Source organism: Magallana gigas, chromosome 8 (assembly GCF_963853765.1).
Source record: "Magallana gigas chromosome 8, xbMagGiga1.1, whole genome shotgun sequence".
NCBI classification, from domain to species: Eukaryota; Metazoa; Mollusca; class Bivalvia; order Ostreida; family Ostreidae; genus Magallana; species Magallana gigas.
In genome coordinates, this window is record NC_088860.1 from 13,418,565 (window position 1) to 13,444,522 (window position 25,958).

General features: G+C 35.1%; 4 protein-coding genes across 7 annotated transcripts in view; 2 read left to right on the forward strand and 2 right to left on the reverse strand.

Moving 5' to 3' along the window:
• The window catches only part of LOC105333767 (ribonuclease H2 subunit B), a 122,653-nt gene extending 115,685 nt beyond the window's left edge, over window positions 1-6,968 (reverse strand). Inside the window, exon 1 of the mRNA XM_011436931.4 lies at window positions 6,965-6,968. The gene's annotated coding sequence lies outside the window, so the exon portion shown is untranslated. The remainder of the gene's footprint in view (window positions 1-6,964) is intronic.
• On the forward strand, window positions 158-8,002 carry LOC105330482 (ABC transporter F family member 4). The gene is made up of 13 exons (XM_011432191.4): window positions 158-298; window positions 537-730; window positions 1,491-1,881; window positions 2,002-2,102; window positions 3,341-3,506; window positions 3,830-4,004; window positions 4,187-4,638; window positions 5,150-5,263; window positions 5,405-5,615; window positions 6,024-6,188; window positions 6,326-6,471; window positions 6,740-6,884; window positions 7,005-8,002. The coding sequence occupies exons 2-13, from the start codon at window positions 547-549 to the stop codon at window positions 7,110-7,112; spliced, it is 2,358 nt and encodes a 785-aa protein (XP_011430493.3). The 5' UTR covers window positions 158-298; window positions 537-546; the 3' UTR covers window positions 7,113-8,002.
• A 1,339-nt stretch (window positions 8,003-9,341) lies between these two features.
• LOC105330480 (perlucin-like protein) lies at window positions 9,342-12,058 on the forward strand. Its single transcript, XM_011432190.4, has 5 exons — window positions 9,342-9,435; window positions 9,956-10,050; window positions 10,184-10,271; window positions 11,266-11,485; window positions 11,972-12,058. Exons 1-5 carry the CDS (start codon window positions 9,393-9,395, stop codon window positions 12,003-12,005), a joined length of 480 nt encoding a protein of 159 aa, XP_011430492.3. The 5' UTR covers window positions 9,342-9,392; the 3' UTR covers window positions 12,006-12,058.
• A 1,253-nt stretch (window positions 12,059-13,311) lies between these two features.
• The window catches only part of LOC105330484 (ubiquitin carboxyl-terminal hydrolase 9X), a 29,351-nt gene continuing 16,704 nt past the window's right edge, over window positions 13,312-25,958 (reverse strand). For 2 of the 4 annotated variants that reach the window (XM_034471500.2, XM_066068052.1), the window contains exons 29-57: window positions 25,650-25,810; window positions 25,317-25,425; window positions 25,076-25,131; window positions 24,877-24,967; window positions 24,616-24,762; window positions 24,143-24,353; window positions 23,857-23,975; window positions 23,647-23,748; window positions 23,188-23,369; window positions 22,823-22,996; window positions 22,568-22,709; window positions 22,100-22,277; window positions 21,253-21,373; window positions 20,952-21,027; window positions 20,773-20,837; window positions 20,506-20,618; window positions 20,039-20,208; window positions 19,847-19,938; window positions 19,473-19,614; window positions 18,523-18,616; window positions 18,076-18,230; window positions 17,644-17,814; window positions 17,283-17,447; window positions 17,070-17,129; window positions 16,871-16,979; window positions 16,610-16,745; window positions 16,008-16,178; window positions 15,754-15,823; window positions 13,312-15,548 (exon numbers count right to left, since the gene is read on the reverse strand). In XM_034471500.2, the coding sequence (XP_034327391.2) occupies window positions 15,219-15,548; window positions 15,754-15,823; window positions 16,008-16,178; window positions 16,610-16,745; window positions 16,871-16,979; window positions 17,070-17,129; window positions 17,283-17,447; window positions 17,644-17,814; window positions 18,076-18,230; window positions 18,523-18,616; window positions 19,473-19,614; window positions 19,847-19,938; window positions 20,039-20,208; window positions 20,506-20,618; window positions 20,773-20,837; window positions 20,952-21,027; window positions 21,253-21,373; window positions 22,100-22,277; window positions 22,568-22,709; window positions 22,823-22,996; window positions 23,188-23,369; window positions 23,647-23,748; window positions 23,857-23,975; window positions 24,143-24,353; window positions 24,616-24,762; window positions 24,877-24,967; window positions 25,076-25,131; window positions 25,317-25,425; window positions 25,650-25,810 (3,912 nt within the window). In that variant the 3' untranslated portion in view covers window positions 13,312-15,218. The remainder of the gene's footprint in view (window positions 15,549-15,753; window positions 15,824-16,007; window positions 16,179-16,609; window positions 16,746-16,870; window positions 16,980-17,069; window positions 17,130-17,282; window positions 17,448-17,643; window positions 17,815-18,075; window positions 18,231-18,522; window positions 18,617-19,472; window positions 19,615-19,846; window positions 19,939-20,038; window positions 20,209-20,505; window positions 20,619-20,772; window positions 20,838-20,951; window positions 21,028-21,252; window positions 21,374-22,099; window positions 22,278-22,567; window positions 22,710-22,822; window positions 22,997-23,187; window positions 23,370-23,646; window positions 23,749-23,856; window positions 23,976-24,142; window positions 24,354-24,615; window positions 24,763-24,876; window positions 24,968-25,075; window positions 25,132-25,316; window positions 25,426-25,649; window positions 25,811-25,958) is intronic. The other 2 variants (XM_066068053.1, XM_034471504.2) reach the window with 2 other exon arrangements.

The following is a 25,958-nucleotide window of genomic DNA, read 5'->3' on the forward strand; positions in this document are numbered from 1 at the left end:
CTTATATCTTTATATTTGGTACATAAATAATAGAAAACGAATATTTTTTCATTTACATCAATGATTTGGAATCAATCGAATGATAAACCTATATATAACAAAGACCAGAATTTCTATATTTCAACATTGATTTGCTTTTCTATATATTGCCTTTTAATAAAATTTTGTATTTTCGTTTTGTTAAAACTGTAATCTTAAATTTGATACATTCTGTTTATGGTTACAGTTCTTTCTGAAATCATCTTTCGCAAGATAATAACAGCTTTATCAAATTGATGACCCAAATATCCTCATAAAAGTAAGTGTAAATAATATAAGTAACACGGGTTGATGTAGTTGAAGTGCATTTGATATGTTTGTTTATAATCTACAGGGTTTTCTTCTGCTTAGTTTGCATGTTTGAACAGGTTCTCCAGAATGTCAACAATGGTTTTAATTTGAACATCATTCTAATTTAGGCAGTTACTAATTGCCAATTAGTAATCATACCGATTTCCACCCTGAAATTAGTTATTTACTCTTAAATCTTATCACAGACCGTGGGCTATGGATGAAGTAGATTCGCCTTTCCTTAAGAAGAAGAAATCCATGCAGAAAAAGTCAGATACAATATTTCAGTCTGAATTACAAATGAAACTTCAGCAGCGCAGAAAAGATGGACTGACTTATGGACTGACCAGTGAGGAGAGCGATAGTCTTGTAGACGATGATGATGGAGATAGTGATGAAGGTAAATTTAGTTTAGCTGTAATCACATCCCTGCTGTAATGTACAGCTAACTGATCAGACCCAACCTAACCGAGAGTAAACCCCAACTAAACCCTGGGTTTACTAGAGTGGACCAAGAGTAAACCTAAAGTAAACCCAGAGTGGACACAGAGATTAAACCAAGTCAGAAGTATATCCCTTAAAACAGACGCTAACTGTGTATTCAGAATATATAAGGGGCATGAATTACAGGCAGTAGGATGCTAAGATAAAAGACAGGTCCACTTCACACTTTAGTGCGTACAGTTGACATCAAAAGCAATTTCCAAGTAAAACCAGAGAAAACCCAAAGTAAACCCCGAGTAAACCAAAATTTTCAAAAAGTAAACCCAGGGTTTAGTTATAGGGTTTAATCTGGTGTTAGGTTGAGTCTTATCGGTACTGTATATGTGTATAATTAATTAATTATTGTAGTTATATTTATAGTTGAAAAACCAGACAGTCCAGTAATAAATATACTCATAGTTCCTTTGAGAGACATCATTGGCATAAATAATTTTCACAGGTTGTTTAACCATAGAATCCCATTATTAAAATAAATGCCGATGTATCCTATATAACAGTGGATTTCATAATTATTACTTTGAACAAGTAAATCTGAATTTTGATTATAAATTTTAAAAAATATCTGGTATGCATATCACTTCAGTACATGTAGTATAATTTTATATAACTTTGATAGTAGAAGTATGCCATTACATCCAAAACTTTCCATTCTACAGAAATTCTAGCCCAACACAGAAGAAACTTATCAAACCAGAAGCACTCTAACCGTCCAAGCTCAGCAAAAAGGAGAACCCCTACCTTTCAAGACACTAGTGATATGAGCCTAGGTGATACCATTAGGCCTGGGCAAGGCGGAAACAGATTTATGAAGCAAAGAGGGCAACAGGGTCAAAAAGAGAGTATCCCTCCCCTTAGCATGGGTGGTAAAGGAGGAAGAACCTCTCCTGGGATGCCCTCTCTGACATCTCCAAAACTCTCTCCAAAAGACAGCAAAAGTCTCAGTGATGCATTAGGTGGGAAAAGGACACCCAGTCCTAAGTATCCAAACCAATCCATGTCTCAGGAAGATATCATTTTTGGCAGAAAAACACCTACAAATGATCCAAGGTTAGTGTTTATTATATATAAAAAAAAATTCAAAATGTTGTGCTTTAAAAAAAACAAAAACAACTTTCTGTGCAAATTGAATTTGCATGTTTGATGACATTCAAATTCTTTTTATTGTAGACGTCAGAGTCCAACAGATAACAAACCATGGCAGCCACCCAACTTTCGTAAGAGCCCTTCCACTGAGCAGCTGGACAACAGAGCACCATCTCCTGGACCTGGTAAGTCCAGATTTTCTTAAAAGTTTTTCTGTCATAGTGTTATTAATCATTATTATGCCTTCTGTCAGTTTGTCACTATATATTCAATACTCATCTATTTTCGCATAGTATCAAAGGATTTATATAGCGTAAGCATACTATGCCGAAATAGAGCACGGCGAATATTTTCCACGAAAATCTTTCAAGCGCCGACAGCGGGATTCGAACTCACGACGCTAAAATCATTGATTCTAGCATAAAGCCCATCGCGTTACCGCTACGCTATATTAGCCGTTATTATGAATACCGGTATTTAGGTATATAAAAACTACATATATACGACTGACATCAAGCAATTAAAATTATTCATTTTTCCAAAAAAAACTTCATTATTGACGGTAATTTTAAAGTTAAAGTTTCCTATAAACTTTTGAACAAATTGATTGAACATTTTTCAAAGAAATTCTACATGAGAATCACAAAAACGCTTTTTTAAATGACGCTTGATAAAGAATGTTCAAGAAAAAAAATTCACTGAGATTTCGTCTGCTAAACATTTCGAGTTTTCTCGGTAAGGCAAAACGTCTCTCTGTTTCTTAAAAAGAACATAAACCTTTGTTGACTTTTTATTGTACAACAACTTATTGGTTAAATAAACAATCAAATCAATTGATTACCGTACACGTAATTTGAAAACAACAACAAACGCTTGCTTTTCCGGTGATTATTTTAAGGGACTTGTCAACACTCGAACGTCAGAGCTACTTATAGCAAAGCACGTCAGTATATTTAACAGTCGGCATAATAATAACAATAGTGTTGTGTTGTGCATGTACTATGCCTAAATAGTAGTCAGGGTTTGATACATAGTGCACTCGCCTCCGGCTCGTGCACCATGTATCAAACCCTGACTACTATTTAGGCATAGTACATGCACAACACAACACTATTATATAAACAGTAGTTTAATCCCTATACCATTAATATTGCTTGTGCAATTACTATATTATAATATGGTGAAACATATAATAGTAATAATAGTAGTATCTAAATATTGCTTTATTAACTCACTCTCTCTCTCTGTCTCTGTCTCTCTCTCTCTCTCTCTCTCTCTCCACAAAAAGTCATAACTTTCTTGTCTATTTTACTATACTTTGACCAAAGTCTATTAATCAGCTCTATTTTTATGAATTGATTTCCAATAATAATGTATGAATCGACATGATTTATAGTTTACATTGAGACATAATTTTTGGCAGGTGTTCAAGGCAGAAGAACTCCTCAAGATTCATTTCTACAAAGCATTGACGAGAATGGGAAAACGCCCAGAAAGGATAGATTTCCTAGTCCAAAAGACCGCAGCCCAAAGGGAGGTCTTGCTAGTCCCAAGGATCGATTTTCCAAGTCTGACAGAAAATCTCCAAAGTATGTTTTTTCTTTTTCTAGCATTTGTTTTGATAAACTTACATACTGTGGTTTCATTAATTTTTGTGGGTATCAATTTTCGTGGATTTTCAGAAAACCACAGTTTCAAGGATACGTAATTTCATGGCCAATGATCCTATCAATACAAAATGTTAGTTGAAATTGAACTTCAATGAACATTTAATTTTGTGGATCAACTTAACAACGAAATCCACGAAAATTGGTATTCATCGAATATTGATGAAACCACAGTATTTCAATAAAGACCACATTTTCTAAGTTTATATATGTATTCAACTTCTGAATGTATACTGTTTTTCCAGGAGTCTATCTATAGACGATTCACCTAGACTTGATGATGTACCCAAGCCTAGACCTAGACACAAAACAGACATATTTGGTAAAACAGACCAAGTGGATGTAGACTTAGAGACGGATTCTCCCTCCGCTCATAGGTTTCACAGGGCGGGCCCAGGTGGAAGAAAAACTCCTACACAGGTAAACAGCTGTAAACATTTGGGTACAAAGATGGGATTTATACCAATTGAATTACATTTTTCATACTGAATTAATGATGATGTTATATTGACTAAATTTATTGTTACATTTTATGTTAAGAAAGATGAAGAACCCATTTGGTCAAAAGATGAAAATTACAACCTTTTGTTGCAAAATTTTAGACTGGAAGAAAAACTCCAACAAACTTAGATGGCAGGAAGACACCTACCAATTTGGATGGAAGGAAAACACCAACAGATAAGCCATCCTCAAGAAAAAGAGGGGAGAAAGAAACAAAACATGAACCTGTCAAAAGAGAGGCATCTCTCCTTGATTTTCTTTCAGAAGATACTACAAGAAAGAAGAAAGAGGAACCCAAGAGGAAGTTGCTCGTCCAGGATCCACAGGAGTCCCAGGAGAGGGAGGAAAGCATCAGGGACGATATCCTAGGGGACAAAATAAACCGGGCCAAGCAGAGGCAAAATAATCGGGACGGCAGCAATGGGGACACGAAAACTGACTCAAGGAAACAAAGAGACGAGGACAAGGTTATCCCCGACGACAGTTCATTGTGCGAAGAGTTCGATAAAGACCCTCTAGGAAGATCGTTTGCCGAGCCTGTGAAAGAGGCAAAGTAAGAAAGATGCATAATAATTTAAGGTGGTATATACCTTCATATTGTGACGTACTTCCAATCAAAATTAACATTAAAAGTGAATATAATGTTATATAATTGTTTACCCCCGAAATTGTCACCTAGCTAACAGTGTGGTGCATTGGGTTTGAGTGTAACCTACGAATTTGAAAGTCATTACCGGTAGTTTGAATACTGCTTGGTCTTTTATGATTTTATCTCATTTCCAAATATTATAAAACATTATTTCGTCAAATATTGTAAAATTTTTAAATTCTTAAAAAATGAAAGTATTTTAATTATAATGTACTTTTAGCCACATCAATATCCACAGGTATCCCATACCACCTTAAACTGATATATGTAACAAAGTAGGACAAGTTTTCTGTCTTTTGTAGTTCAGATGCAAATGAATGTTATTTCAGCCCTTATTTTCTTTGTGATGTAAATATGGAAAAGTATTATAAGATGTGATAATGTTTCAACTCAATAAAAAGATATGTTTTTATAGACCAGGTAGAGGCCCAACAGAGAGTAAGAAGTCAGATGACATCATAAACAAAGTCGCTCGGGAACAAAACAAGCCAGACACAGGAACCATCAAGTCAGAGAAATCTCTCAAAAAGTAAAATTTAACATCAACATTAGAGTTATAGGTGGTACATGTGTATATATATACATGTATAGGTTATGCAAATTTTTTCCTTTGAGCAGGATTTTTTTAGTTTTTACTGTTAATGAATTGAATTGATTGATTGATAAACAGGGGTGAGAAAGAACACCGCCCAAAGCCCAGATACACTATTCCTGGGACCCCGACTAGTCAAGGCACCCTGTCAGAAATGTCCTTCAACGACACCATGTCCATCCGTCAGGCTGTGTACGAAGAATGGAGGAAGGAGAAACTGAAATCAGCAAGGAAGGAGAAAAAAGAGCAGGAATTGAAGAAACAGGAAGAAGAGAAGAAGAAAGAGGAAGTAAGAGATATTTTAGATAAGAGTACAGAGAGTATTTTATCTAGATCTTCTGTTGCCTTCTCTGAGGTCAAACTTTTGAGTATCTATCTTTGTACATTGCAACCAACTTTAAACAACATTGACAGAAAAACATGAGTTGGTAATTTTTAAAAATACATGTAATACGATTACAGTTATAGATTTTAAAAGCTGTATCATATGTTAATTTGTCAAAAATCTTAGCCTTAGTGTCTAGAATTTCAAGTTTGAAATTAATATAGAGTAAAGGATTGGACCTCCATACACCAATTATTATTTTATATCACCTACTTTATTTCAGATTTCAGTGTCAACTATAGTAACACTCTGTGATATTGTTGATTTATTTTATTTAAAAAAAACATAAATGTTTGTGTTTTGGACTTTTAGGCCAAAAAAGAAAAACTGTTAGAAAATGAAAGTACATTCAGGACATGGAAAGAATCCAAAGAGGAGACTTTTGTGAAAAAGATTAAGGAAGAGAAGAGGAAAGAAAGGGAAAAGAAGGAGAAAGAGGAGAAAGATAAACAACAAAAGATCAGAGAAGCTGAAAAGGTAGATATCTCCACTTATCAGATATTTTATTTTGTCAGCTTACTAGCCTATCAAATACATCAAATGTGTATTGGAATGATGCATTATTTTGGGGTTTATATAAATCCCAATAATTTATTCGTGTGTATTTTTTTTAGACATTCAAAATATGGAAGGAGGAGAAAGATATTGAAATAAAGGAGAAATTGAAAAAGAAGAGAGAAGAGGAGAGAGAGAAAAAGGATGCAGAGGACGAAGTTAAGAGAGCTAAAGAAAGGGAAAATCAGACTGCTTTAAGAGGATGGTAAGTTTGTTTCATTATACAGATCTCTGAACTTTGTTACGAAATAAACGTCTGGGAATTTTTAAAGTCTCTAAATGTTCACAATAGTCTCTAAATGTTCACAATAGTCTCTAAATGTTCACAATAGTACAACCATTCTAAAACTACAGTTTACATTAACCCATGAAGAATGCATTAATTATTTTTCTCTACATTAAACAATACACTAAATTAAGAAATGTTATTGATGAAAATATGTTTTAATATAAATGTTCACATTTACAAATAGGAATAACAAAAAAGAACAAGTCTTAAAGGAAAAAGAAAAGGAAGAAAGAAAGAAAAAAATGGCCACTCTCAAGGAACAAGAGGATCTGAAAAAGGAGCAAGAGAGAGAGGCAGAAAAACTGTACCACGATTGGCTGCATAGAAAGGTGAGAAAATGAAGGAACTTGTTGGAGTACTTATAATTAAGATGCATATAGGTACACATATTTGTCATAGTTGTTAAATCTGGTCTTCTGAAACATGAAACTTATATATTTTATTTGCAGGAAGTGAACAAAAAGAAAGAGAAAAGCAGAAGATATGGCTCTACAGAAAGCATTGAATTCCGCCCTGCATGGAGCCCGGCCAGTAAGACAATTCCATTCGGGAGATAGAATCCGTCAGCCATGATAAAGTCACTTTTTTCACAGAAGACATTCATGTCAGCAGCGGTTTGGTGGTTTGGTGTCGTGCTAATGACTCAAAAGTAGTGGATAAGACTTGACTTGCTTGTCTAATAGATATACTTATGACGCAACAAGAGTTCAAATTGTCAGAAATAGTTGAGGGAAAAGAAGTCTCACCCCAAGAACTAATCCCTGTAGAGTAGATAAAGATGGAGCTGGAACCATTTTCATAAAATTTGCTCAGTCATATATTCACAGAAAAATCATTAGAACTTGCCCGTCCATTGGTTGGTTGTGGATACATGTAATATGTCATCTCAGTTTTTTCCTGCCTATTATTTTATAATTTTTTTCACATATACGTTGAACCCAACTGTATTTTTAAAAAATTGAAATGTTTTTAGTGGCATCAATTCTTTTCTGAAGTATTTGGCTTCTTATATGTCGCAATTGAAATTCCGTCCTGTTGTATATGTGGTATGACTAGCTGTTCTACATAAATAATTATACATGATTCAACATAGATTAAGTTTGTGCTATGTAATATTTTGTTATGAATATTTTTGTTTATTTGTGTTGTTGCATCCGTGGTTGGTAATTTTACTTTCATATTTTTAGGAATTATTTTTAGATATATAACTCCCTTTATTAAAGTGACAATGTGACCATCAGAGTTACACTCTCAATGCATTCCTAAATCTATTTAGAATCCGAATAGTTTTTATTTTAGTACAATTTTAACTTGTACTTCTGTTAAAATACATGGAAATGTACATGTAAATGATTGCCTTATTTTCCGTATAATTTAGTTGTAACTTAATTCTTTCTATCATTATATTTATCATAAAATCAGGAAAATAAAAAAGTTGTTGAAAGAATTTTGTTCTTTAACTTTGGGTGTATCCAATGCCATTCAGCGTTTGTTAAAAGTCCTTGGTTTAAATTGGAAAAAAAAAAAGTACCAGTATTACGGTGACGGTTATTTTATATCCGGCTACTATAAATTTTTTTCCTTCATAAGTCTCAATACAACCAGAAAAACATATTTGAAAGAGAACTTTTCACTATTTCTTTTATATAATTATTCTTATTCTTCTATTACAAAGAAATGTCATTTGATCAACAAAATGCTCGACCGTATTTGTGCTGCGTGTGTGCTATTTTAACGTATCTTTCACAGCGAGAGGAAGACGCTGACTGATTTCTTGCACTTGTGCATACGATTTGTATGATTGATTTAAGTTCGGATAGACCTGTTTGGGCTAGTCTCTGGTTTATAACTGTCATGTTCTAATTCGTTACACTCACTAACCGAACATAACTAATTCATACTATTCATATCACAGTTCTCAAGTTACAGTTTCGACAGTAACTTTACAGCGTCTGTGCGAAAGTGCTATTTGGGTTCTTTGCAGGTTTTTTTCTAGAGTGAATCGAAGTTACCTTCTTCCAGTGTCCCGTTGTCGCTGCCATTGGGAGACTGACAAACACGTCTCAACACAAGAGAAGAAAATTATTAGTATCATCATGAATAATGTCTCAATCCCCATCTTGGTTCATAGGCGTCGGAAGCAAATTGAAAGTGGGGGGGCTAGACTAATCCTCAGAAATATTGAGAAAAAAGTAATTCCCAAAATCATGAAATTCCTAATCCGGGGGGGGGGGGGGGGGGGGGGGAGTATACCTATACTTCCAAAAAAAAAATTACTTACCCAAATTTTTTCCCCCCAAAATCATGAAATTCCTAATCCGGGGGGGGGGGGGGGGCTAGTATGCTTCTGAATCTAACTTTTCAATCTTTCAAGGTAAATTTAGGAACAATACTCTATCCTGCGAGAAAAAGTGGGGGGCTGAACCCTCTATCATGCTATGTTTCTAATGCTTAGGTATAACTTTGCAAAAAAGTGGGGGGGGGGGGGGGCTAAGCCCCCCCTAGCCCCCCCCCCCCCGGTTCCGACGCCTATGAGGTTTATTTTGTAACGAGAATAATACGTTAAGCGAGGTCTTACAGAAATGTTTAAAGTTGAGGTTATTGCCTTGTATCTGTGTTTTATGCTTTACACCGTTGTGGTAACGAGGAAAGTGTCAAGTTGAAATATATATTTATTGATATTATATACTCATGCAATTTTGTTAATTTAAAATAAGAAGAAAAATGGAACATCGCACATTCAGTAGTGAAATACATGTAGGTCACACTTCTGATAATCTACGCATAATATATCATGATACGAGTATCAAAGAGAATTGACAGAGATAAGAGAAATAATGGCTACAATTTTACAACCTCTAGTTGTTTTGACAACTTTGTGTAAGTACATGGTTTTCATTCCCAAAATATATTCTTTAATATTCGTTGCATCCTAATTTTCGTGTATTTTGCTGTTCAATCAGATTTGATTAACGAAATTAAAATTTCACTAAAATTCTATATGTAATAGCCCACTGTGTTGATAAGATCATAAGCCACGAACTTATGTAACTTTATAACACTGAATTTAACTATAAATCCACGAGAATTATGAATAAACCAACAGTAATAACGAAAGAGCAACGCCTTTTCTATTGAAATAAAGGAAATAAATCAAGGTTGTATGATGATCGGAAGCACTAAATCCACGAACATTTGATGACCATAATAATGAATGAACACTTGGTAATGCTGATAAAGAAACGCCCTTTTATCAAAATAAAACGACGGAGCTACTGTTTAGATTATATCATTATGCATTCATATTTTAAACGTACATGTATCCAAAACATATTGGAATAACCAGTGGAAGTCCCTGCTTTCCAAAAATTTTGTCCATTTTGTTGTTATTTTTTTCCAGTGGCGGTATCACTAGCGTGTAGGAATGGCTGGGTCAAACACGCGAACTACTGTTTCCTGTTCAGTCACAACAAAGTCCACTGGGCCGAGGCCGCGGTTCGAGTCCCTTTACTTTATATACACATAGTTCATCGATAAATAACTATTCGATGATAACTTTAATGAGATGAGGATTTTAAAGGTATGTCAATACCCGGTACTGTGTTTTATGAATTCATCATACTTTTAGGAAATATGTCGCGCCTTCAACTCATGGCTGGCTGAACCGACAACGCACGACATCGATAATTTCATCGTCAGTAAAACAAGAGCTACAAGTATGTTGTATTGAATCATTTATATTTAAATTATTAATTTCTTTGTCTGTGATAACATTACGAATCAATTTTGAAGCCTATAGCCCAATAATTTCTTAAAATTAAAGATGAGCGACACAAAATGGGCGTGTCTTGTAGTATAACCTGAAAACGGTATTGGCTGCACAGCGTATTAATACATAGCATGTGCTACATGAAAAATAAGTGGTTTTAAAATGTTATTTTAAAGTGTGGAAATTGGAAATAATATAAATATAAGTAATAAGGAATCATTCTTTGAGTATTATAAGATGATAATTTCGGTCGTGGCGTGATCAAATCTATCAAAAAGACCTTGGGGCTTTAATGGATTTGATCACGCCCCAACCAAAACTTATTACCTCATAGTAATCAAGAATTGATTCAGTCCCCACGATAATGCTTTCTGCTATTTTTAATTTATTGATATCAGTGTTGACGAAATCATTCTGAGTATGGCGAGTAAGGAGTAAAGAATCATTCTTTGAGTATTACTAGTATGAGGTGATAATTTTGGTCGGGGCGTGATCAAATCCATTAAAGCTCGAAGGGATTCCTTATTACTTATATTTATATAATTGTAAGCCTTTGTACGATAAAATATTTAAATACAAATAAGCAAACCCCACTGGCGCCTCAACTTGGCGTCATTTGAAGTTATGGGTTTTATAGTACAAAATCGATACGTAGTGTTATCGCAGGCAAAGACACTGGAAAATGTAAATATTAAACAATACACTACGTATAATCTCCCCTTTTTGATTTTTTCACTGTGTTCCATATTTAGAATACAATATCACATGATGCGCTTAAACCATTCAAATGTGCTTTTTGTCAAATAGTTGATAGTTTGAAGGAATTCTAAAATGGAACCGGGTGATGTGGATAAGGAGATAGACAGGGAAGAGGAGTCAAGAATTTTTTTTCCAAATGACATCAAATGGATACATTTAAAATAAAGCACGTCTTTTTCCAGGTCCTAAGAGAGTATACTGGCTGGGTGGATCCGACCTGCAGAAAGAGGGGACCTTCCAGTGGCTGTCCTCGGGGAACCCGTTCTCTTACACTAACTGGATTCCCGGTGACCCAAACAACGCCAACGCGGGGGAGGACTGTCTGATCGCCAACTGGTCGGGTGACGGCAAGTGGGCGGACGCCGATTGTGAGTGGGTGGAGTACTACATCTGTCAGAACGAGTAAGTGATCCCGACTCATTTAAATGTGATCTAGTAATTACATATGATTATAGCTAGCCGCAGATCTGTAGATCTTTAATTGGGAAAATTTGGGTTCATTGATCGTGGATGTCTTGCATAGAGTTACAGCTTGACGCTATATTTTATTTGATTTACACCTTTTTAAAAGGAACCTCACTACATCAAGGCTTATACTTTTTATGAAAAAAGCTCAGTGGTTAAACTATAGAGTTGTGAACTGCAGATCACTAGTTCGAATCCGCACGGGACTTTTGTTTATATTTTAAAATTCAAAATTGCATATTTTCCTCCCTATGATTCATACATTTCTTATGCATCATGCTATCTTTCATGGTAACGTAATTCTCTGCTAATTTAAGAAACTATTTGAATAGGTAGTGAGCCACCTTAAATGCATTTCTGTAAGCACCGTGAATAAATGGTTAAATTTTACTTATAAACACAACCAATGTCTTTTTTTTTCAGAGATGAATCTGGAGAAATTCAAATTATTGGATAGCAAAAGTTTTTGCATCAATTGAAAACCGGTGAAAATAAACTGGAGAAAACTTCGCTTTCCTTCATTCGTCTCAATTTTAGAATAAAAACATATATCATATCAAAAGTGTCAAAAAAACGGTGTTATTATTTTAGGCACAATATCCATTTTCTGGTCATATATTTCAAATATACATATATTTATCAATATAATATCTATTGTAATATTATTGTCAGTATTGTATGGCACTATAAATCTTGTATATATGACCTTGACCTTGTATGTCGGAGAGGATTTATTTAGACAATGCCTGCTATCCCATCCGTTTATGTGATGTATTGCATAATAAAAAATGAATTTATTAAAATGTTAACACAGAAATGTGGTAGATTTCATGCCTTTTGAAGGGAAATCTGCATTGTTGTTGTTCCTTGGAACAAAATTAACTGATCTTATTTTTTTCTTAAAAATTCCATTTCGGATGTTTACTTCAAACAGGCATAATTCTAAAAATCGAACTTTTTGAGAAAAAAAGCCCCCCCCCCCCAAAAAAAAAAAACCCAAACCCAAACTAAACAATAACACGTCCAAAATTTCCCCGTACTGCATCCTGTCTAGATAAGTCGAGTGGTAACGCAGGTTGATCGAATACTGACCAAAACCGACTTTTTTTTTTATTAGGTTCGAATCCCCGAGCGGTTAGTGTTTTTAATATTTATTTTTCAAGCGCATGAAAAGGAAATGTGCTTAATTAATAAAGTTATTTAAACGCTCGTCAATGTAACATATTGCTTGTGTGCTTAAATTTGGTCAACTCTGCTGTGTCAAGTCGAATTTATTATACATGTATATACCGTATATGAAACAAGGGCTAGCGAATGCACTGTTGAACATGCCTTTTGAAGAAAGAGTTAAACATGGACCATATTCAAATCACAAGAATGAAGGCACTATCAACTAAAACTTAATAACTGAGACCAACATTGCGCCTTAAATCCTTCCTACAGGCAAACATTCCCAACTGTCAAGTAAACTTTGTACTACATCAAGTCTTCCTCATTTAAAAATTACAACTAAGACTGTCATGAAAAGGAACTCTTACTCTTTTGGAGTGGACAAGTTTTGGCTTACTTATTCCTATGTAAGGGTGTATTACAAGACGAGGAAAAGTCCAGGTAAAAATCACTCCTTGGTTCTCATACACACTTAGAATCATGGGATTTCCTGCGTGAAAAATAGACCGAGAATGAGGAATGTTAAACGTTTCAGGCCTTAGCAAAACACGCTGACATACTTTCTGTCAAAGAGAAAAATAATCACGCCAATGCAGTCTTATATGAACAGTTTTATGATGAATTTGTTTAAACAAACATCCAAGACATCAACACATGTATTGTATCCACATTAAAAATAATTTAAGCAACAGCTACAAATTAAATATCTAAATAATTATCAACATGTTCTTCTTTGAAATAGTGATAAAACTGCGACTTTCGTCCAGAGTGAACACATGTCACATGTATACAAACTAGTACCACTTCACTATGGCACGCTATGGTTAAACATTAACGTTAGAATGGGCCTGCATAAACAAGTAAAAAAAATACAAAATTATAAAGGCCCCCAGTTTAAGACTTTTATAAAGATTACAGACTTCTGAGAGACTGTGATTGTTTCATGTATCCAGTGATAATCTGACAGAAGACTCAACGAAGAACATGTCAAGGGGCATGTATAGCATACACTGTTCACACAGAGCTGATATAATAAACAAGTGGTTTATGTACAGACTTATTTACAGGAATGACAAAGAAAAAAAAACAAAACAATTGATTCATAACAATTAATGTGAAAAGTGTCTTCTCCTCTGACCAATGGGTCAGTATATGATGTTAGCACTATACGTAATGTATAAATACTTCTTAAATGATATATCCACTAAATCCAATACTCATTCAAAAATAACTATCAACATACAAGTACAATTCACTCAAAATACATGTCTCTAGATACACATGTATGACCACAGTACACTCATGTGACAAGAATGGCATTGTGTAAAGAGTGCATCACTTAAAACAAATGGACAGAAGGCAGAAAGCAATAAAATGTCAACACAATGAGCTCTCTCTATACAGCCATACCACAGGACACAAGCACTGATGAAAGCCTACATCTCAGTTTATGTACAAAATATCACAATTGCAACAATTTGTTGTTAATTATCCTTTTTTTCCTATGTACAGTATCAAGTTTCCATGACATTCAACATCACTCACCAGAGCAATCAATAAATATTATAACCTCTGGCCAATAAAAAATCGGCAAATTTCGCTGCACACACGCAACGCTTCCATCGGAAGTCCCTTTGTATATACCTATTCAGATCTCTACAACTGAATTCTTTAACATTAAAGAGTTAAAAACATGCATCAAAATGTTTGTGACATTTCATAACTAATAACAGAAGATGACAACTTTTCTTAGAATAGGGTTGTTCTATTCTCTTCACATATTTCAGACTTTTCAAATCTCTTTATATAAAACCTTATTTTTTGTTAGCTGTGCTTAATATTTAAATCATAAACAGATCTCTTTTTGTCCATAAGTCATTAATTCAAATTTATATCTACATGTCAACATCTGTTAAACACAATTTACATATATGTTTTCTTTTCTTGCTTTATACCATGCTGAATGATGTACATGAATGCACTTCGACAAATTCATTCCATCAGAATGCAGCCAAGTACAAAAGCATATTGGATTTCTAAACATCTCCACGATATTCGTAAGCCGAGTGTTGACCAAGGATTTCAGTTATTGTTTCAGTATGGTTTGGCTCAGAAATTGACAGAATATGAATGTACAGAAAAAATGTAAATGCAATTCTACATCTGAATTGTGATAAATGCAGCTTTGTTGTTGGAAACTACATGCAAAAAAAAAAAAAAAAATCTAAAATGGTTAGCCTCTTAGTTGGCAGTGATGCCAGAGTAAATAACATTGCTAATCAAACAAAGAGTTCAAATAAGATTTTTTAAACTATACAGTCATTCAATTTTGGAATTTCATCATAAAATAAATTGTAAAACATACAGAATGATCAGAATCACACATATAGAAAATTTGGTACATGTCCAGTGCAAAATTTGTTAAGACAACTACTCACACCCCACCCCTCTTCAGTCTGGAGTGTTGGGTGGGTGGGTGGGAATGTGAGAGGGTGGTCCTTCACTCTTTATTTGTCTTTTTCTTTTCCTCCTCGCCCGTGTCCGGATTTTCCCCAGTCTGAGAGTTGTTTTGGTTGTTTAGCTGATTGACAATCTGATCATGTGGTACTATGGGGGCCTGAACTTGCTGTGCATTGTGGGTAGAGTTCACGTGGTTGTTCTGGAACTGCTGGTTGGTGGAGCCCTCCTGTTTGGGCTGCTGACTGGTGGTTCCCCCCTCTGGTTTGGTGGAGGTCCCCTGTTGTGGGGATTGGCGGGCTTGATAGCCAGGCGGGTTTTCATCAGGGTGGGGGGTTTCCTGTTCATCTGAGAGCTCGGCATCATCTGGCTCCTGCAACAAAACAATTCTAATGTCATACATGCTACACCATACCCATCATGAACCAGATCTTTCAAGGTAATTCAAAGAAACCAAAGATTTTTAGGATATTTTTTCATATCATGTAGTGTTAAATAAATTACCGGGAAATACAAGTAAAAATTAAAATTTCAAATTTTCTTTTGAACAAAATTCAGTTTGTCAGATCATATCTTACTTCCTCCGGACAAAGTTCATAGGCTTTAGACAAAGTCACCCTGGCACTGTGAGACCTCTCCAGGAAATACCTGTCAACAAGTTCAGAATCAATATCTTAAAAAGCTTCCAATGCATAATCATTTAGATATTATATCGAAATACTTCTAATATTGTAAAAAAAAACCCAAAAACTTTAAAGGAGAGCTGTTAAATATATCTAAAAAATTTTTTCTTGTGATTGGTCTTAATTTGAAAACAGAATATTGAGCCTACCCGTTAGAAGTCTCGTTAGACTGGGCTGGTGGGGACCAGTTGTTGTAGGTGTACTGGGCATTGCCTGGGTATGGACGTCGCTCCAGCTCATCGTTTAACCACTCTACCGCCCAAGACCACTTCCTTTTGACGTCACCATTGCTCTGCAACATCTCTGCAGCAGGGGCACAACTATAGGGTGAAATAAATAAAGTTGGGTACATTTATATCCCTGTTTTAAAATATAGTTTATCAATTATCAAGAATATTTTCTTGTACATAAACAGGTACATCTTTTTTTTTATAGCTCAAATCAAAATGCTGTAATGTTGATATTTTCATGTTGCTACATGTACATGTAAGAGAATCCAAGGCTATTACAATACATAAGAATTATTTCTACAATATAAATGTTTATAAGAAATGATACATGTTCTTTTTTAACACAGTTGAATTGACTATATTACCTCTGCCTTTTTTAAGTCAGTTGAATTGACTGTATATTACCTCTGCCTGATATACATGTACCTATTTTTCTTTAAAACGTAAGAGTTTTATATCATGTATCACTTTAGTTGTTTACAATGGCATGAATTACAAAAATGTACAGTTTTTGAACTCACAGTGTGAATAAGGAGACCATCATTTTGATGCACTGGTAGGCTCTCTTCTGGTAGTGGTTCTTAGATCTCTGTATGGTGTCAAACAAGCCATCCCTGTCATCTGGTATCCCTAAAATTAACACACAGTCAGGATTTACTGTGTTTAGTAAAATCAATTAACAATGCACATACATGTACAAATCCAATTCAATGTTCATGGCTCAATGTAAGTAGTCAGAGTTGGAATCTGACACTTTACTACTCCCTCAGTTGTCAACATACCTTTAAGAGCATTATGAATTCTGTGATTCTGCCACGAGTCCTCCAACAGCAACATTTGTAGTAAGAGGTCTAAGTATGGCCGTAACTCGTACGTGTATGAATAAGCCACCTGAAACAAAGTTATAATCAGTCACATGCGATGTCGACTTTTATATACTTCACAAAAGACTATTTTCAGAATTACACCAGATTTACTGACCTGCCACAACAGCTCACTGAGGACTGTTGAGGAGAAATGGGGATTCTCCCAACTACAGAACTGTAACACAAAACAAGTCAAAATAAGATACATGCACCTAAACGCTCTTAAACTTCCAAAACTTAAATATATGATTCAAGATGTCTTAGTGCAATCAAAATTATAGCAAATAAGCATGATATTATAGAATCCTTTCTTGAAGAAATAACGTACCCTTAGTAGTTTACAGGTGTCCTCGGAGTTGTTACAGTCCTCTATCAGTTTCTTGACATACCCTGTCTTGCCATATAACAGGTCTCCCACCTGTGCTTGGAGGGGCATCAGGGGCTGACTGATGGAGGTATCACCATAAGGGTTAGGTTTGGGAGGGTCCCCTTGCTACAGACCAATGAAAAACTTTTATGCTTATTGTGGGTTACAGAAATGTTCACCTCTAAGGAGTACAATCTTCCTTTCAATATTATAAGTTGGTGATTGAGAGAAATTGCATCCTTCCAAGTATCACAGAATGAAAATAAGTCTTCTTCATGTTTATAATAGTCAGCCTTAGTTGGAATACAGCAAATAGACTTACATTAGATGAAAGACATCGGGAGGAAACATCACAGCATCGCACCAGAACAGAGACAACAGAGTAGAGACGGTTCAGCTCAGCGTACTGATACTTGATTGGAGGCCCCGGTCCCTCATCCAGGGCCACCAGCATGAACAGGGAGGGAACATTCAGTTTTAACAACTGCATTTTCTGTGGAGGAAAAAAACAAAATCAATGTTAAAATGCAACATGGCATAGTCTTACACTACTGTATCAAGACCCTAGGGCTATAAAACTTAGATGAACTCGCTTTTGATCAGTCTCACTTTTCAACAACCTACATATTCCTTTTGTATAAGTGAGACTTACATGTAAATGTACACGTACATGTAGATCAAAACAGAGCTTTTCTAAGTTTTAAAGCCCCTGGGCCTGATGTATTACAACTGGGACAAAGGAAAACACACTGACCTCTTGTTCGCCTAGGTTAGAGTACATCAGGAAGAGGTGGAAGTACTGCTGTAGGTGGCGCCCGTGGTCTGACACTTCCTTCCTCAGTAACTGTAGAACTGCCAGCAGGAGGTGGTCACTCAGGGTGGCGCTCGGGTCCGCCTGCTGTCCCGGACCTGCAAGAGGGATATGTGCACTGAAGTCCCTTATTTTATATGAGTACTTAATTCTGCTGTATTAAACTGCAAGAATATAAACTTGCAAAGGAAAAAACTTTTGTTGTAATGTAATTTCATTTAGCTCACAACTGTCAGAAAAAAAGCAAAGAAAAAATGAAAAATTTGCATCCAAAGGTTGCTCCCACAATCTTATGTGGATATCAATCCCTTGCATTGAATTAGGAGTTTACAGTACTTTGATATCATCTCCTCTGACATCTTAACTGTACATATGTCATGTAATACGTACCATACAGACCCTGAACCAGTGGTGGGGGACACGGACCATCCTTCAGTGCAAAGTGAGCCAGACACACTATGATCTTAGAAAAGGCATTCCGCACCTGGAAATCAACAACACATGATATTAGAAAGTAGCATCTTTTTATTTTCAAAGATTGGCATCAGAAGTAAATGACTTTAAATTAATATAAAACAAAAGCATACTCCAAGAAAACATATTTTCTTAAACATGCATAAAATAAAAATATACTTCTTCAATTATTTGATAAGGACTACTTATGATCTGAGCCCAAAATGGCCCCCTAAAACAAACATCATCATTTTACCTATCTTCCTTTTTCTTTGAACAAGATATACATGTGAAGTTTTTGCATAATTTTCATTTTGATTTAAGTGCCCACAATTTAGAAATATGAATCACAAAGTTAGCCTTCACCTGCCATTTTCACATTTTTAACATAAACAGCTTGTTTTTAAGTAGTTCTTCATTCAGAAAACATTGAGTGCATACTTGAACAAACAAATATCTTCGTCAGAGATGTATATATCCAAGACTAATAAGTGACTAAAAAATTGTCCTTGTTCAAAAAGACACTCAAAATTTCTCATTTGAAAAAAAGAAAATTTTGACTGATTTTGTTTGAATAATAAAAACAGCATCACTTCTGATGTTATATACTGCCAGTAAGTGCAAATAAATCAAATACAGGTAATAGGTAAAAAATATGTTTTATAAACTCTTCTAAAAAATAACATGACAATCTAATGTACCTGAAACACTTTTAAAAAAAATGGCAAATTATAGGGGCCTAATTTGACTCATACATGTACCAGTATATAGTTCTTCCAAGTTTCAAAAATTTAAACAAGAAAGGCAAAATTAAACTATTATTGAACCCATTCTTTTCCTTAAAATTATTATCGAGTATATATCAACTAATATGTTGACTCGCATACCTCAGAAGATGGACACTCCAGTAAATACTCGGCAAATCTGTTTGTGTGCGAGAAGAACACATTGTGAGCAAACCAGTTCCTGACTTTCTTGCTGGACCTTAAGTGACAGTTCAGCGCCTCGTACCAGTCATTGGCTGCACCCCTACAAGGAAGAAGTTTCATACTTTTAAAGTTTGCTAAGAGAAGGTTTCTCAATTCAATAAATCCCAGACTTGATCTCACTACTATGGTTTACATAATTCTACTGCATATTATTTCCAAACTTATGCAAAGTTCCTAAAATATCCAGCAGAGAATGGACTAGTAGATCATGTATCACAAAGGGGTAAATTTATATTACTATCAACATGTTCAGTGGGAGTTATTCCACTTACCTCAGTGCTTTCTTGGTGTGGAATCCTACACTAAACAGAAACTTGGAGGCTAGTTCAGTGCTGATCATTGCAAGGTTCTCCATGTCTTGTGTCTGAAATACGTAAAAAATCATTTAAAAAAAAAGAATTTCTGTTATATAATTGTATTTTTTTAACAATCCACTAATGTGAACTTTAAAATTCAAGACTTACAACTTTCTCTTGGGGTCCGTGAGTAAACACTGGGTTACAGTTGAGTAATTTTTTCATAAACTGAAAGTACTCTGGGCAGAATTGACTCCTCTCATGCATGAACATAATATTTTGCTTTCGTACACATTTTTCTATACAGTTTGGCATCTTAATTTGGGATGGCTTATTCACTGAAACAACAAAAGGCAATCATTTACAAACACTCAATACTGCAAAAGTTTGTCTGTACAATTTTTTAAACTATGTCAATTCTGTTAACAAAATGACCTCAGAGAGCATGTAAAAACTGTTCATCTAGTTAAACAAAAACAGAACATCATCAACACTATACCACATGTTAAAGAAATGCATTACTGTACTTGGGAGACCTCAAAATCATTGTATCTGAACAGTGTTGTATTTTATACATAGTTCTGATTTCTTTATTGACTATGATAATCTAATCTACTATAAATTTGAAAACCAACCTATTGTTAAGTCCTGAAGGGTTTTGTAGATATCTTTCTCATCTTTTTCGTCCTGTCGTTCATAGAACAGAATGTATGCATTCCACCATCTTTTCTGTCTCCTGTAGGCCATTCTATCCAAATGTATAATAACTATCACCAATATATGTACAGCAGCATTCACAATACATGTACTAATGCAAAACGCCATTGATCTTTAATGACTTTATATTTTCTTGTCTATGCATTGATTCAGCGCTAACTAGAGAGACAACAATCACTGATTACCTTTTAAGCATGTGATCAAACACCTCGCCCAAGTATTCACCTCCAAAACACTGATTCTTCATTTCCTTTTGAAACAGAAAAAGATCATGATGCAGAAAATTGAACTCCCATATTTTTAATTTCAATCATTTACAATATCAATCACTGAAGGCTGCTGTTGGAAAGTGTACTGGTCTTACCTCATCGTCCTCCATCTTACACTCGGACACATCACCATCATCAAATTTGTACCATTTGGGCTGATTATCCTCACCCCTACAGAGCAAAATAAACCAGTAAAGTTATCATCCCAAAATAGCTAGCTAAAAGAGGTCCAGGTAAAATTTAAATTTGAAGACAGTATCTACATGTATGTCATGTTTTACATAAGTATGCAGTCTAGCCATGACATACTCCACAAAAGTATGCAGTCCATGTATTATTCATCAAAAGTTGTATGCTATAATATGTAGACCTGTATTTGACCCATTTTGGCCTTACCTGTGGAGGATATAGGAGTAGTAGTGGCCCCCACTGGCCTGGCCACTGTGTACCACCACCCCAAACAGCTTGTACTTGGTGCTCTGTTCTTTGTTCTCTATGTCATCATCAATGATCTCGCCTACATTACATATATAAACACAATTAACACAATTATATATGTAAACCACTTGTTAATTACATACATCTTCCTGTACATTTTCCAAATTTATAATTTTTAGCTGTAGTGTAGGTCAAAGAACTATATATGATAAGAGTTAAATTTGGCCCCCATAATTCGCCATTTTTTAAGTGTTTCGGGTACAATAAAATGTTAACTAATTTTTTAGAAGAGTTGATGTAAAATATATTTTTCATCTATTTATTTGATTTATTTGCACTCATTGGCAGTATATGACGTCAGAAGTGACGCCATTTCTATAATTCAATCAAAATCAGCCAAAATTTGACATTTTTCTTATCTATTTACGAATGGGAAATATAGAGCGCATGCTTGAACAAGGAAAACTTTTTGGTCACTTATTAGTCTTGGCTAGATACATCTTTGGTTAAAATATTTTATTTGTTCAAGAATGCGCTCTATGTTTTCGGAAGGAAAAACTGCTTGAAAACAAGCTGTTATACGCTAAAAATACAAAAAATGGCGGGAAAAGGTTGTCTTTACAATGTCATATTTCTAAATTGTGGGCACTTGAACCAAAATGAATATTATGTAAACACATCACATACATATCTGTACTAAGAAAACAAAGAATGATAGTAAAATGATAATGTTCATTTTAGGGGGCCATTTTAGGCCCTTATCATATATAGTCCTTTTGGATTATTTTTTCTAAACATTACGTACCTTCAATTTTTGCAAGTCCTTGTACAGTGTAAGGTTCCATGTCAAATTCTCTTGGAAATTCAAAATAGTCATTGAACTTTATTGCACTTTCTCTTTCCCAGTCATAATCAAATCTCTTGAGCTGAATTGCTAAAACTTTGGGTAGTTTCTTGATGACTAATCGTTTCACTGTGTCCACCTGGAACAACAATCGGTCTTTGTTTATTTCATGTTTTCTTTAAGGAGTTTTGCTTTAAATTACACTGCATCAATATAACAATTCTCTTAATTTAATATGCATGTTATGCTTTGTGATACTAACTGTATCATTATTGTCAATGAAACACCCATGCAAAAATGTAATGTACAATACATGTAACAATATGTATGTGAGATCTTGTGTATTGAAGATATGGGAACATTCGCCTCTTTTTCCCTAAATAGCCTTCTACAGAAATTAAACTCTACAGATATACAGTGTACAGGTACCTTCTTGTTGCACTTTTCACAATGGTAAGCATTGGCAGCCTCCAACAAGTCTCCCTTCACGTACTGCTCCAGAGACTCCAGGAGGTTCTGGTGATTGCGGATGTCTACATTGAGTGTTGTGAACGGCTCCTCTCTTTGGTATCTGTCAATGATCAGAAAGTCACCATCAAGCACTTAACTTACACCAGCAAGGATATATCAATCAAATTTCAGGTAATCCACATTTCTCAAATCATTCCTGGGAGTATTACTGACCTGTGAGGACAATCTTTACAGATTTTCTGATCAGCAAAAGACCCTCCCATGACTTTGGACAAAACAGGTGGTTGTCCCAGGGCTTTCAAGGCTTCATCTAAACTATCTACCAAGCTGTTGAAGAACTCTAATGCATCATGCTGCTCCCGTAGATTGACAGGCTCACCCCATAACCTGTGGAGAAAAATGACAAATATTGTCAAACCAGACTTGTAAAGCACAAATACATGCATACATAGCTCTTGAATAAAGTTTTTAGATTAAGTACAATGTTCAAGGCATCATTCAAAAGAATAAACAAAACTCCTAATTTTTCTTTTACAACAATAATCATCATCTCAAGGTTGGATCAAACAAATCCTTACTTGAAATGTTTCCAGAACCCCTTTGGCACATAGTACTGTAGTTTACTGGCAGCTAAATGGCCGAAGATGAGCTGGATTCTCTTGAGGACCCCCAAATTGTATTCCTTCCGCTCCTCATCTCGGTTGATGACCACTGGTTTCTCCTCATCCTTCCTCTCCTCTTCACCCATGTCAGCATTGGCCTGAAACAGACAGGGAACATATATTTACATGTATTTGTATATTTTTATGCTTATCTCATAAATAACTTTGAATGATAATTTCTCTGCTATAGATAAGATATGTAAAAAGATATTTCTCTCTTTAAACTAAATACAAAATTAAGGTTTGCTCATACCATCTATTGTCATAACTTGTGTACATGCAGCAGTCAACAGTTTCCATCATGATTTTTAGAAGCATACTATATAACTGAAATATATCCTACCCTGCCATTATGTACAGTGCTTAGATGATTACCTCGTTCTCGGTTTTTTCCTCTCCGTACTCCTCGTCAATCACATCTTCAGCCACCCCCTCTACTGACAAAATTCCACTTCGAATTTCCTCAATCATGAAAAGCTATAAAATGAAGGAATTATAATAAACCTCTTGCAATGAAATCATTGTTTTAAGGCAGATTAAATCTCACCTTGCTGATTCTTGTCCTTAGCAGAATTTGATACATACCTGTTGTAAAACTGAGTTCATATAACAAGTTGCACCTGCATTCTTTAGGCCCACAAAACCTTTCAGAGGTCTTGGACCTACAGGGGGCAGATATTCCCATTCTGTCAATGGTGGCTCACCTGTAAAAATAATTCAGGGTAAATGTTTAATACCAACCGGAACACATTTTGTCCAAAAAGTTTCATTCAAAGAGGTCTCTGCAATTTCAATCAATTTTTTGGAAAGCTGGATTTACTGTTACACATAAATATTCATATAACAAGATCTAATACATGTATCTACTTACCATGATAAAACATTTCTAAAAGCATGTGTGCTAGACATTTTAAGTTTGGCACACAATTTGTACACAGGGCCACCAGAAGATCAAAGGCTGCTATCACAGTTGGGGGCGTGGCACATACTGGCACTGCAGTAACCAATGGGAAATCTCCACCAGTCTTTCTGCTCTGTAGGACAATTTTCGAGGCAGGGAAGAGAAAATCTTCAACCAGTTCCTGTTAACATAAAAATGTTCATGTACTTTCATTCAATGATCCATTCAATTTCAATGAACTTTCACACATTAACTGCACATAGTTACATTGATCGTTGCACATTTGTAATTGCATTTCTAAATACATCACACAATGATTTAAATAAGTTTAGAATTCCATAGAAAATTTGCTGCATCTCAAAGACTGCATATCTTGATTAAAATATATGGAATTTGAACCAGATACTGATATAGAAGCCAAGTGAACTTAATTTGTTTCATACCCTAATGAGGTTTGACCCTCCTTTCTCTGAACCAATGTTGTACTTCTTTTCAGGTGACTGGAATGCTAACAGTTCCCGGGTGATTCCTAAATGTCCCTCTAACAGAGCATCCTCAACAATGACTTCCCCAGAGTTGATCACCAAATCCTTAAATACAATGTTTTGGATTACATAAATATTTTATCATGTTAGAGTGAGGAAGGATTGAAGGATTGAAGATGGAAGGAATAAAAAATGAATCTCTAGTGTTGTCCCCAGTACCTTGGTTTTCTTTATCCACTGTATTTCATTATTCAATTGCTTCTCCGCATTTGGTAGCTTCACTTCAGCTGCTGACGCATAATTCAGTAATCTGCGGAATAAAATGCAAGTTTAATAAATTTTGAATCTATAATTGATCTTTTGAATACTGTACACAGTATATCTAAGAGCACCCTGGGAATAAAGTGATTGTACTTACTTCCATAGTAAATTAAAGTATTCATGTGCTTGCTTAGCATTCTCCTTCACAGCTTCCTGAAACATTCAATAGAATTCAGTCACTCAACAATTATAAGAGGAAAAATCTTTCTAACAGACCCGTATATTTCAAGAATGTGGCATTGAATGTAAATACTGTAGGATCTACTGTGAAATTCTCTTTAAATATGTATTGGCTAGCTTTCAACTTTACAAAATTAATAAGAATGTAAATATCTTACACTGAGTTCACAGAAGAGCAGAGTAATAAAGAAGACCATTGGACGTGTTCCCCCACAACACCGAGTGGCCATCAGATAGAACTGTTCCGACGCTGCTACTCTTACTGGCCTGTATCAATGTAAACACAGTCATTTTAATCACTATGCCCAACGATAACCAAACTTTGGTACATATTTTCATTACTTTCCTTTCATTACTTCTGTAATACTAAACATAGTGTTATAAAGAAACGTGTATAGTATTCTATAATTTGTTAATATTCAATTTAAAATAAAATCAATAAATGCCAAATTGGTTGTCATAGACACTGAACATGTAGTCTGGTAACAGACCTGTTTTTACAGTGCAGTAGCAGGTCTTTGATGAATGTCTGCCAGGACTTGTCTTTGTTGAGGGCGTCTAGGGCGGGGGGACACAGCATCAGACAGACAGTCAGGACCTCCAGGGATTCCCTGGCCACTGTTAGATCCTCCATCTCCACATGGTCCTGCCTCTGCAACAACCATAACACATTGCACCAATCAGTCACAGGCATGTAGTAGCATACACAAACAAAATTTAAAAGCATTTGATCAATACTTCATCTTCAGTAAGTATGACATGATACCTGTTCATGCATGAGTTATACACATTTTGAATTG

Excerpts from the sequence above, each read along its gene's own strand:
- LOC105330482 (XM_011432191.4), top strand. The coding sequence starts at position 547 with ATGGATGAAGTAGATTCGCCTTTCCTTAAGAAGAAGAAATCCATGCAG. Across the intron at positions 1,882-2,001 it reads ACACCTACAAATGATCCAAG|ACGTCAGAGTCCAACAGATA; the intron begins GTTAGTGTTTAT and ends TTTTTATTGTAG. Across the intron at positions 2,103-3,340 it reads AGCACCATCTCCTGGACCTG|GTGTTCAAGGCAGAAGAACT; the intron begins GTAAGTCCAGAT and ends AATTTTTGGCAG.
- LOC105330480 (XM_011432190.4), top strand. The coding sequence starts at position 9,393 with ATGGCTACAATTTTACAACCTCTAGTTGTTTTGACAACTTTGT. Across the intron at positions 10,051-10,183 it reads TCCACTGGGCCGAGGCCGCG|GAAATATGTCGCGCCTTCAA; the intron begins GTTCGAGTCCCT and ends TCATACTTTTAG. Across the intron at positions 10,272-11,265 it reads CAGTAAAACAAGAGCTACAA|GTCCTAAGAGAGTATACTGG; the intron begins GTATGTTGTATT and ends GTCTTTTTCCAG.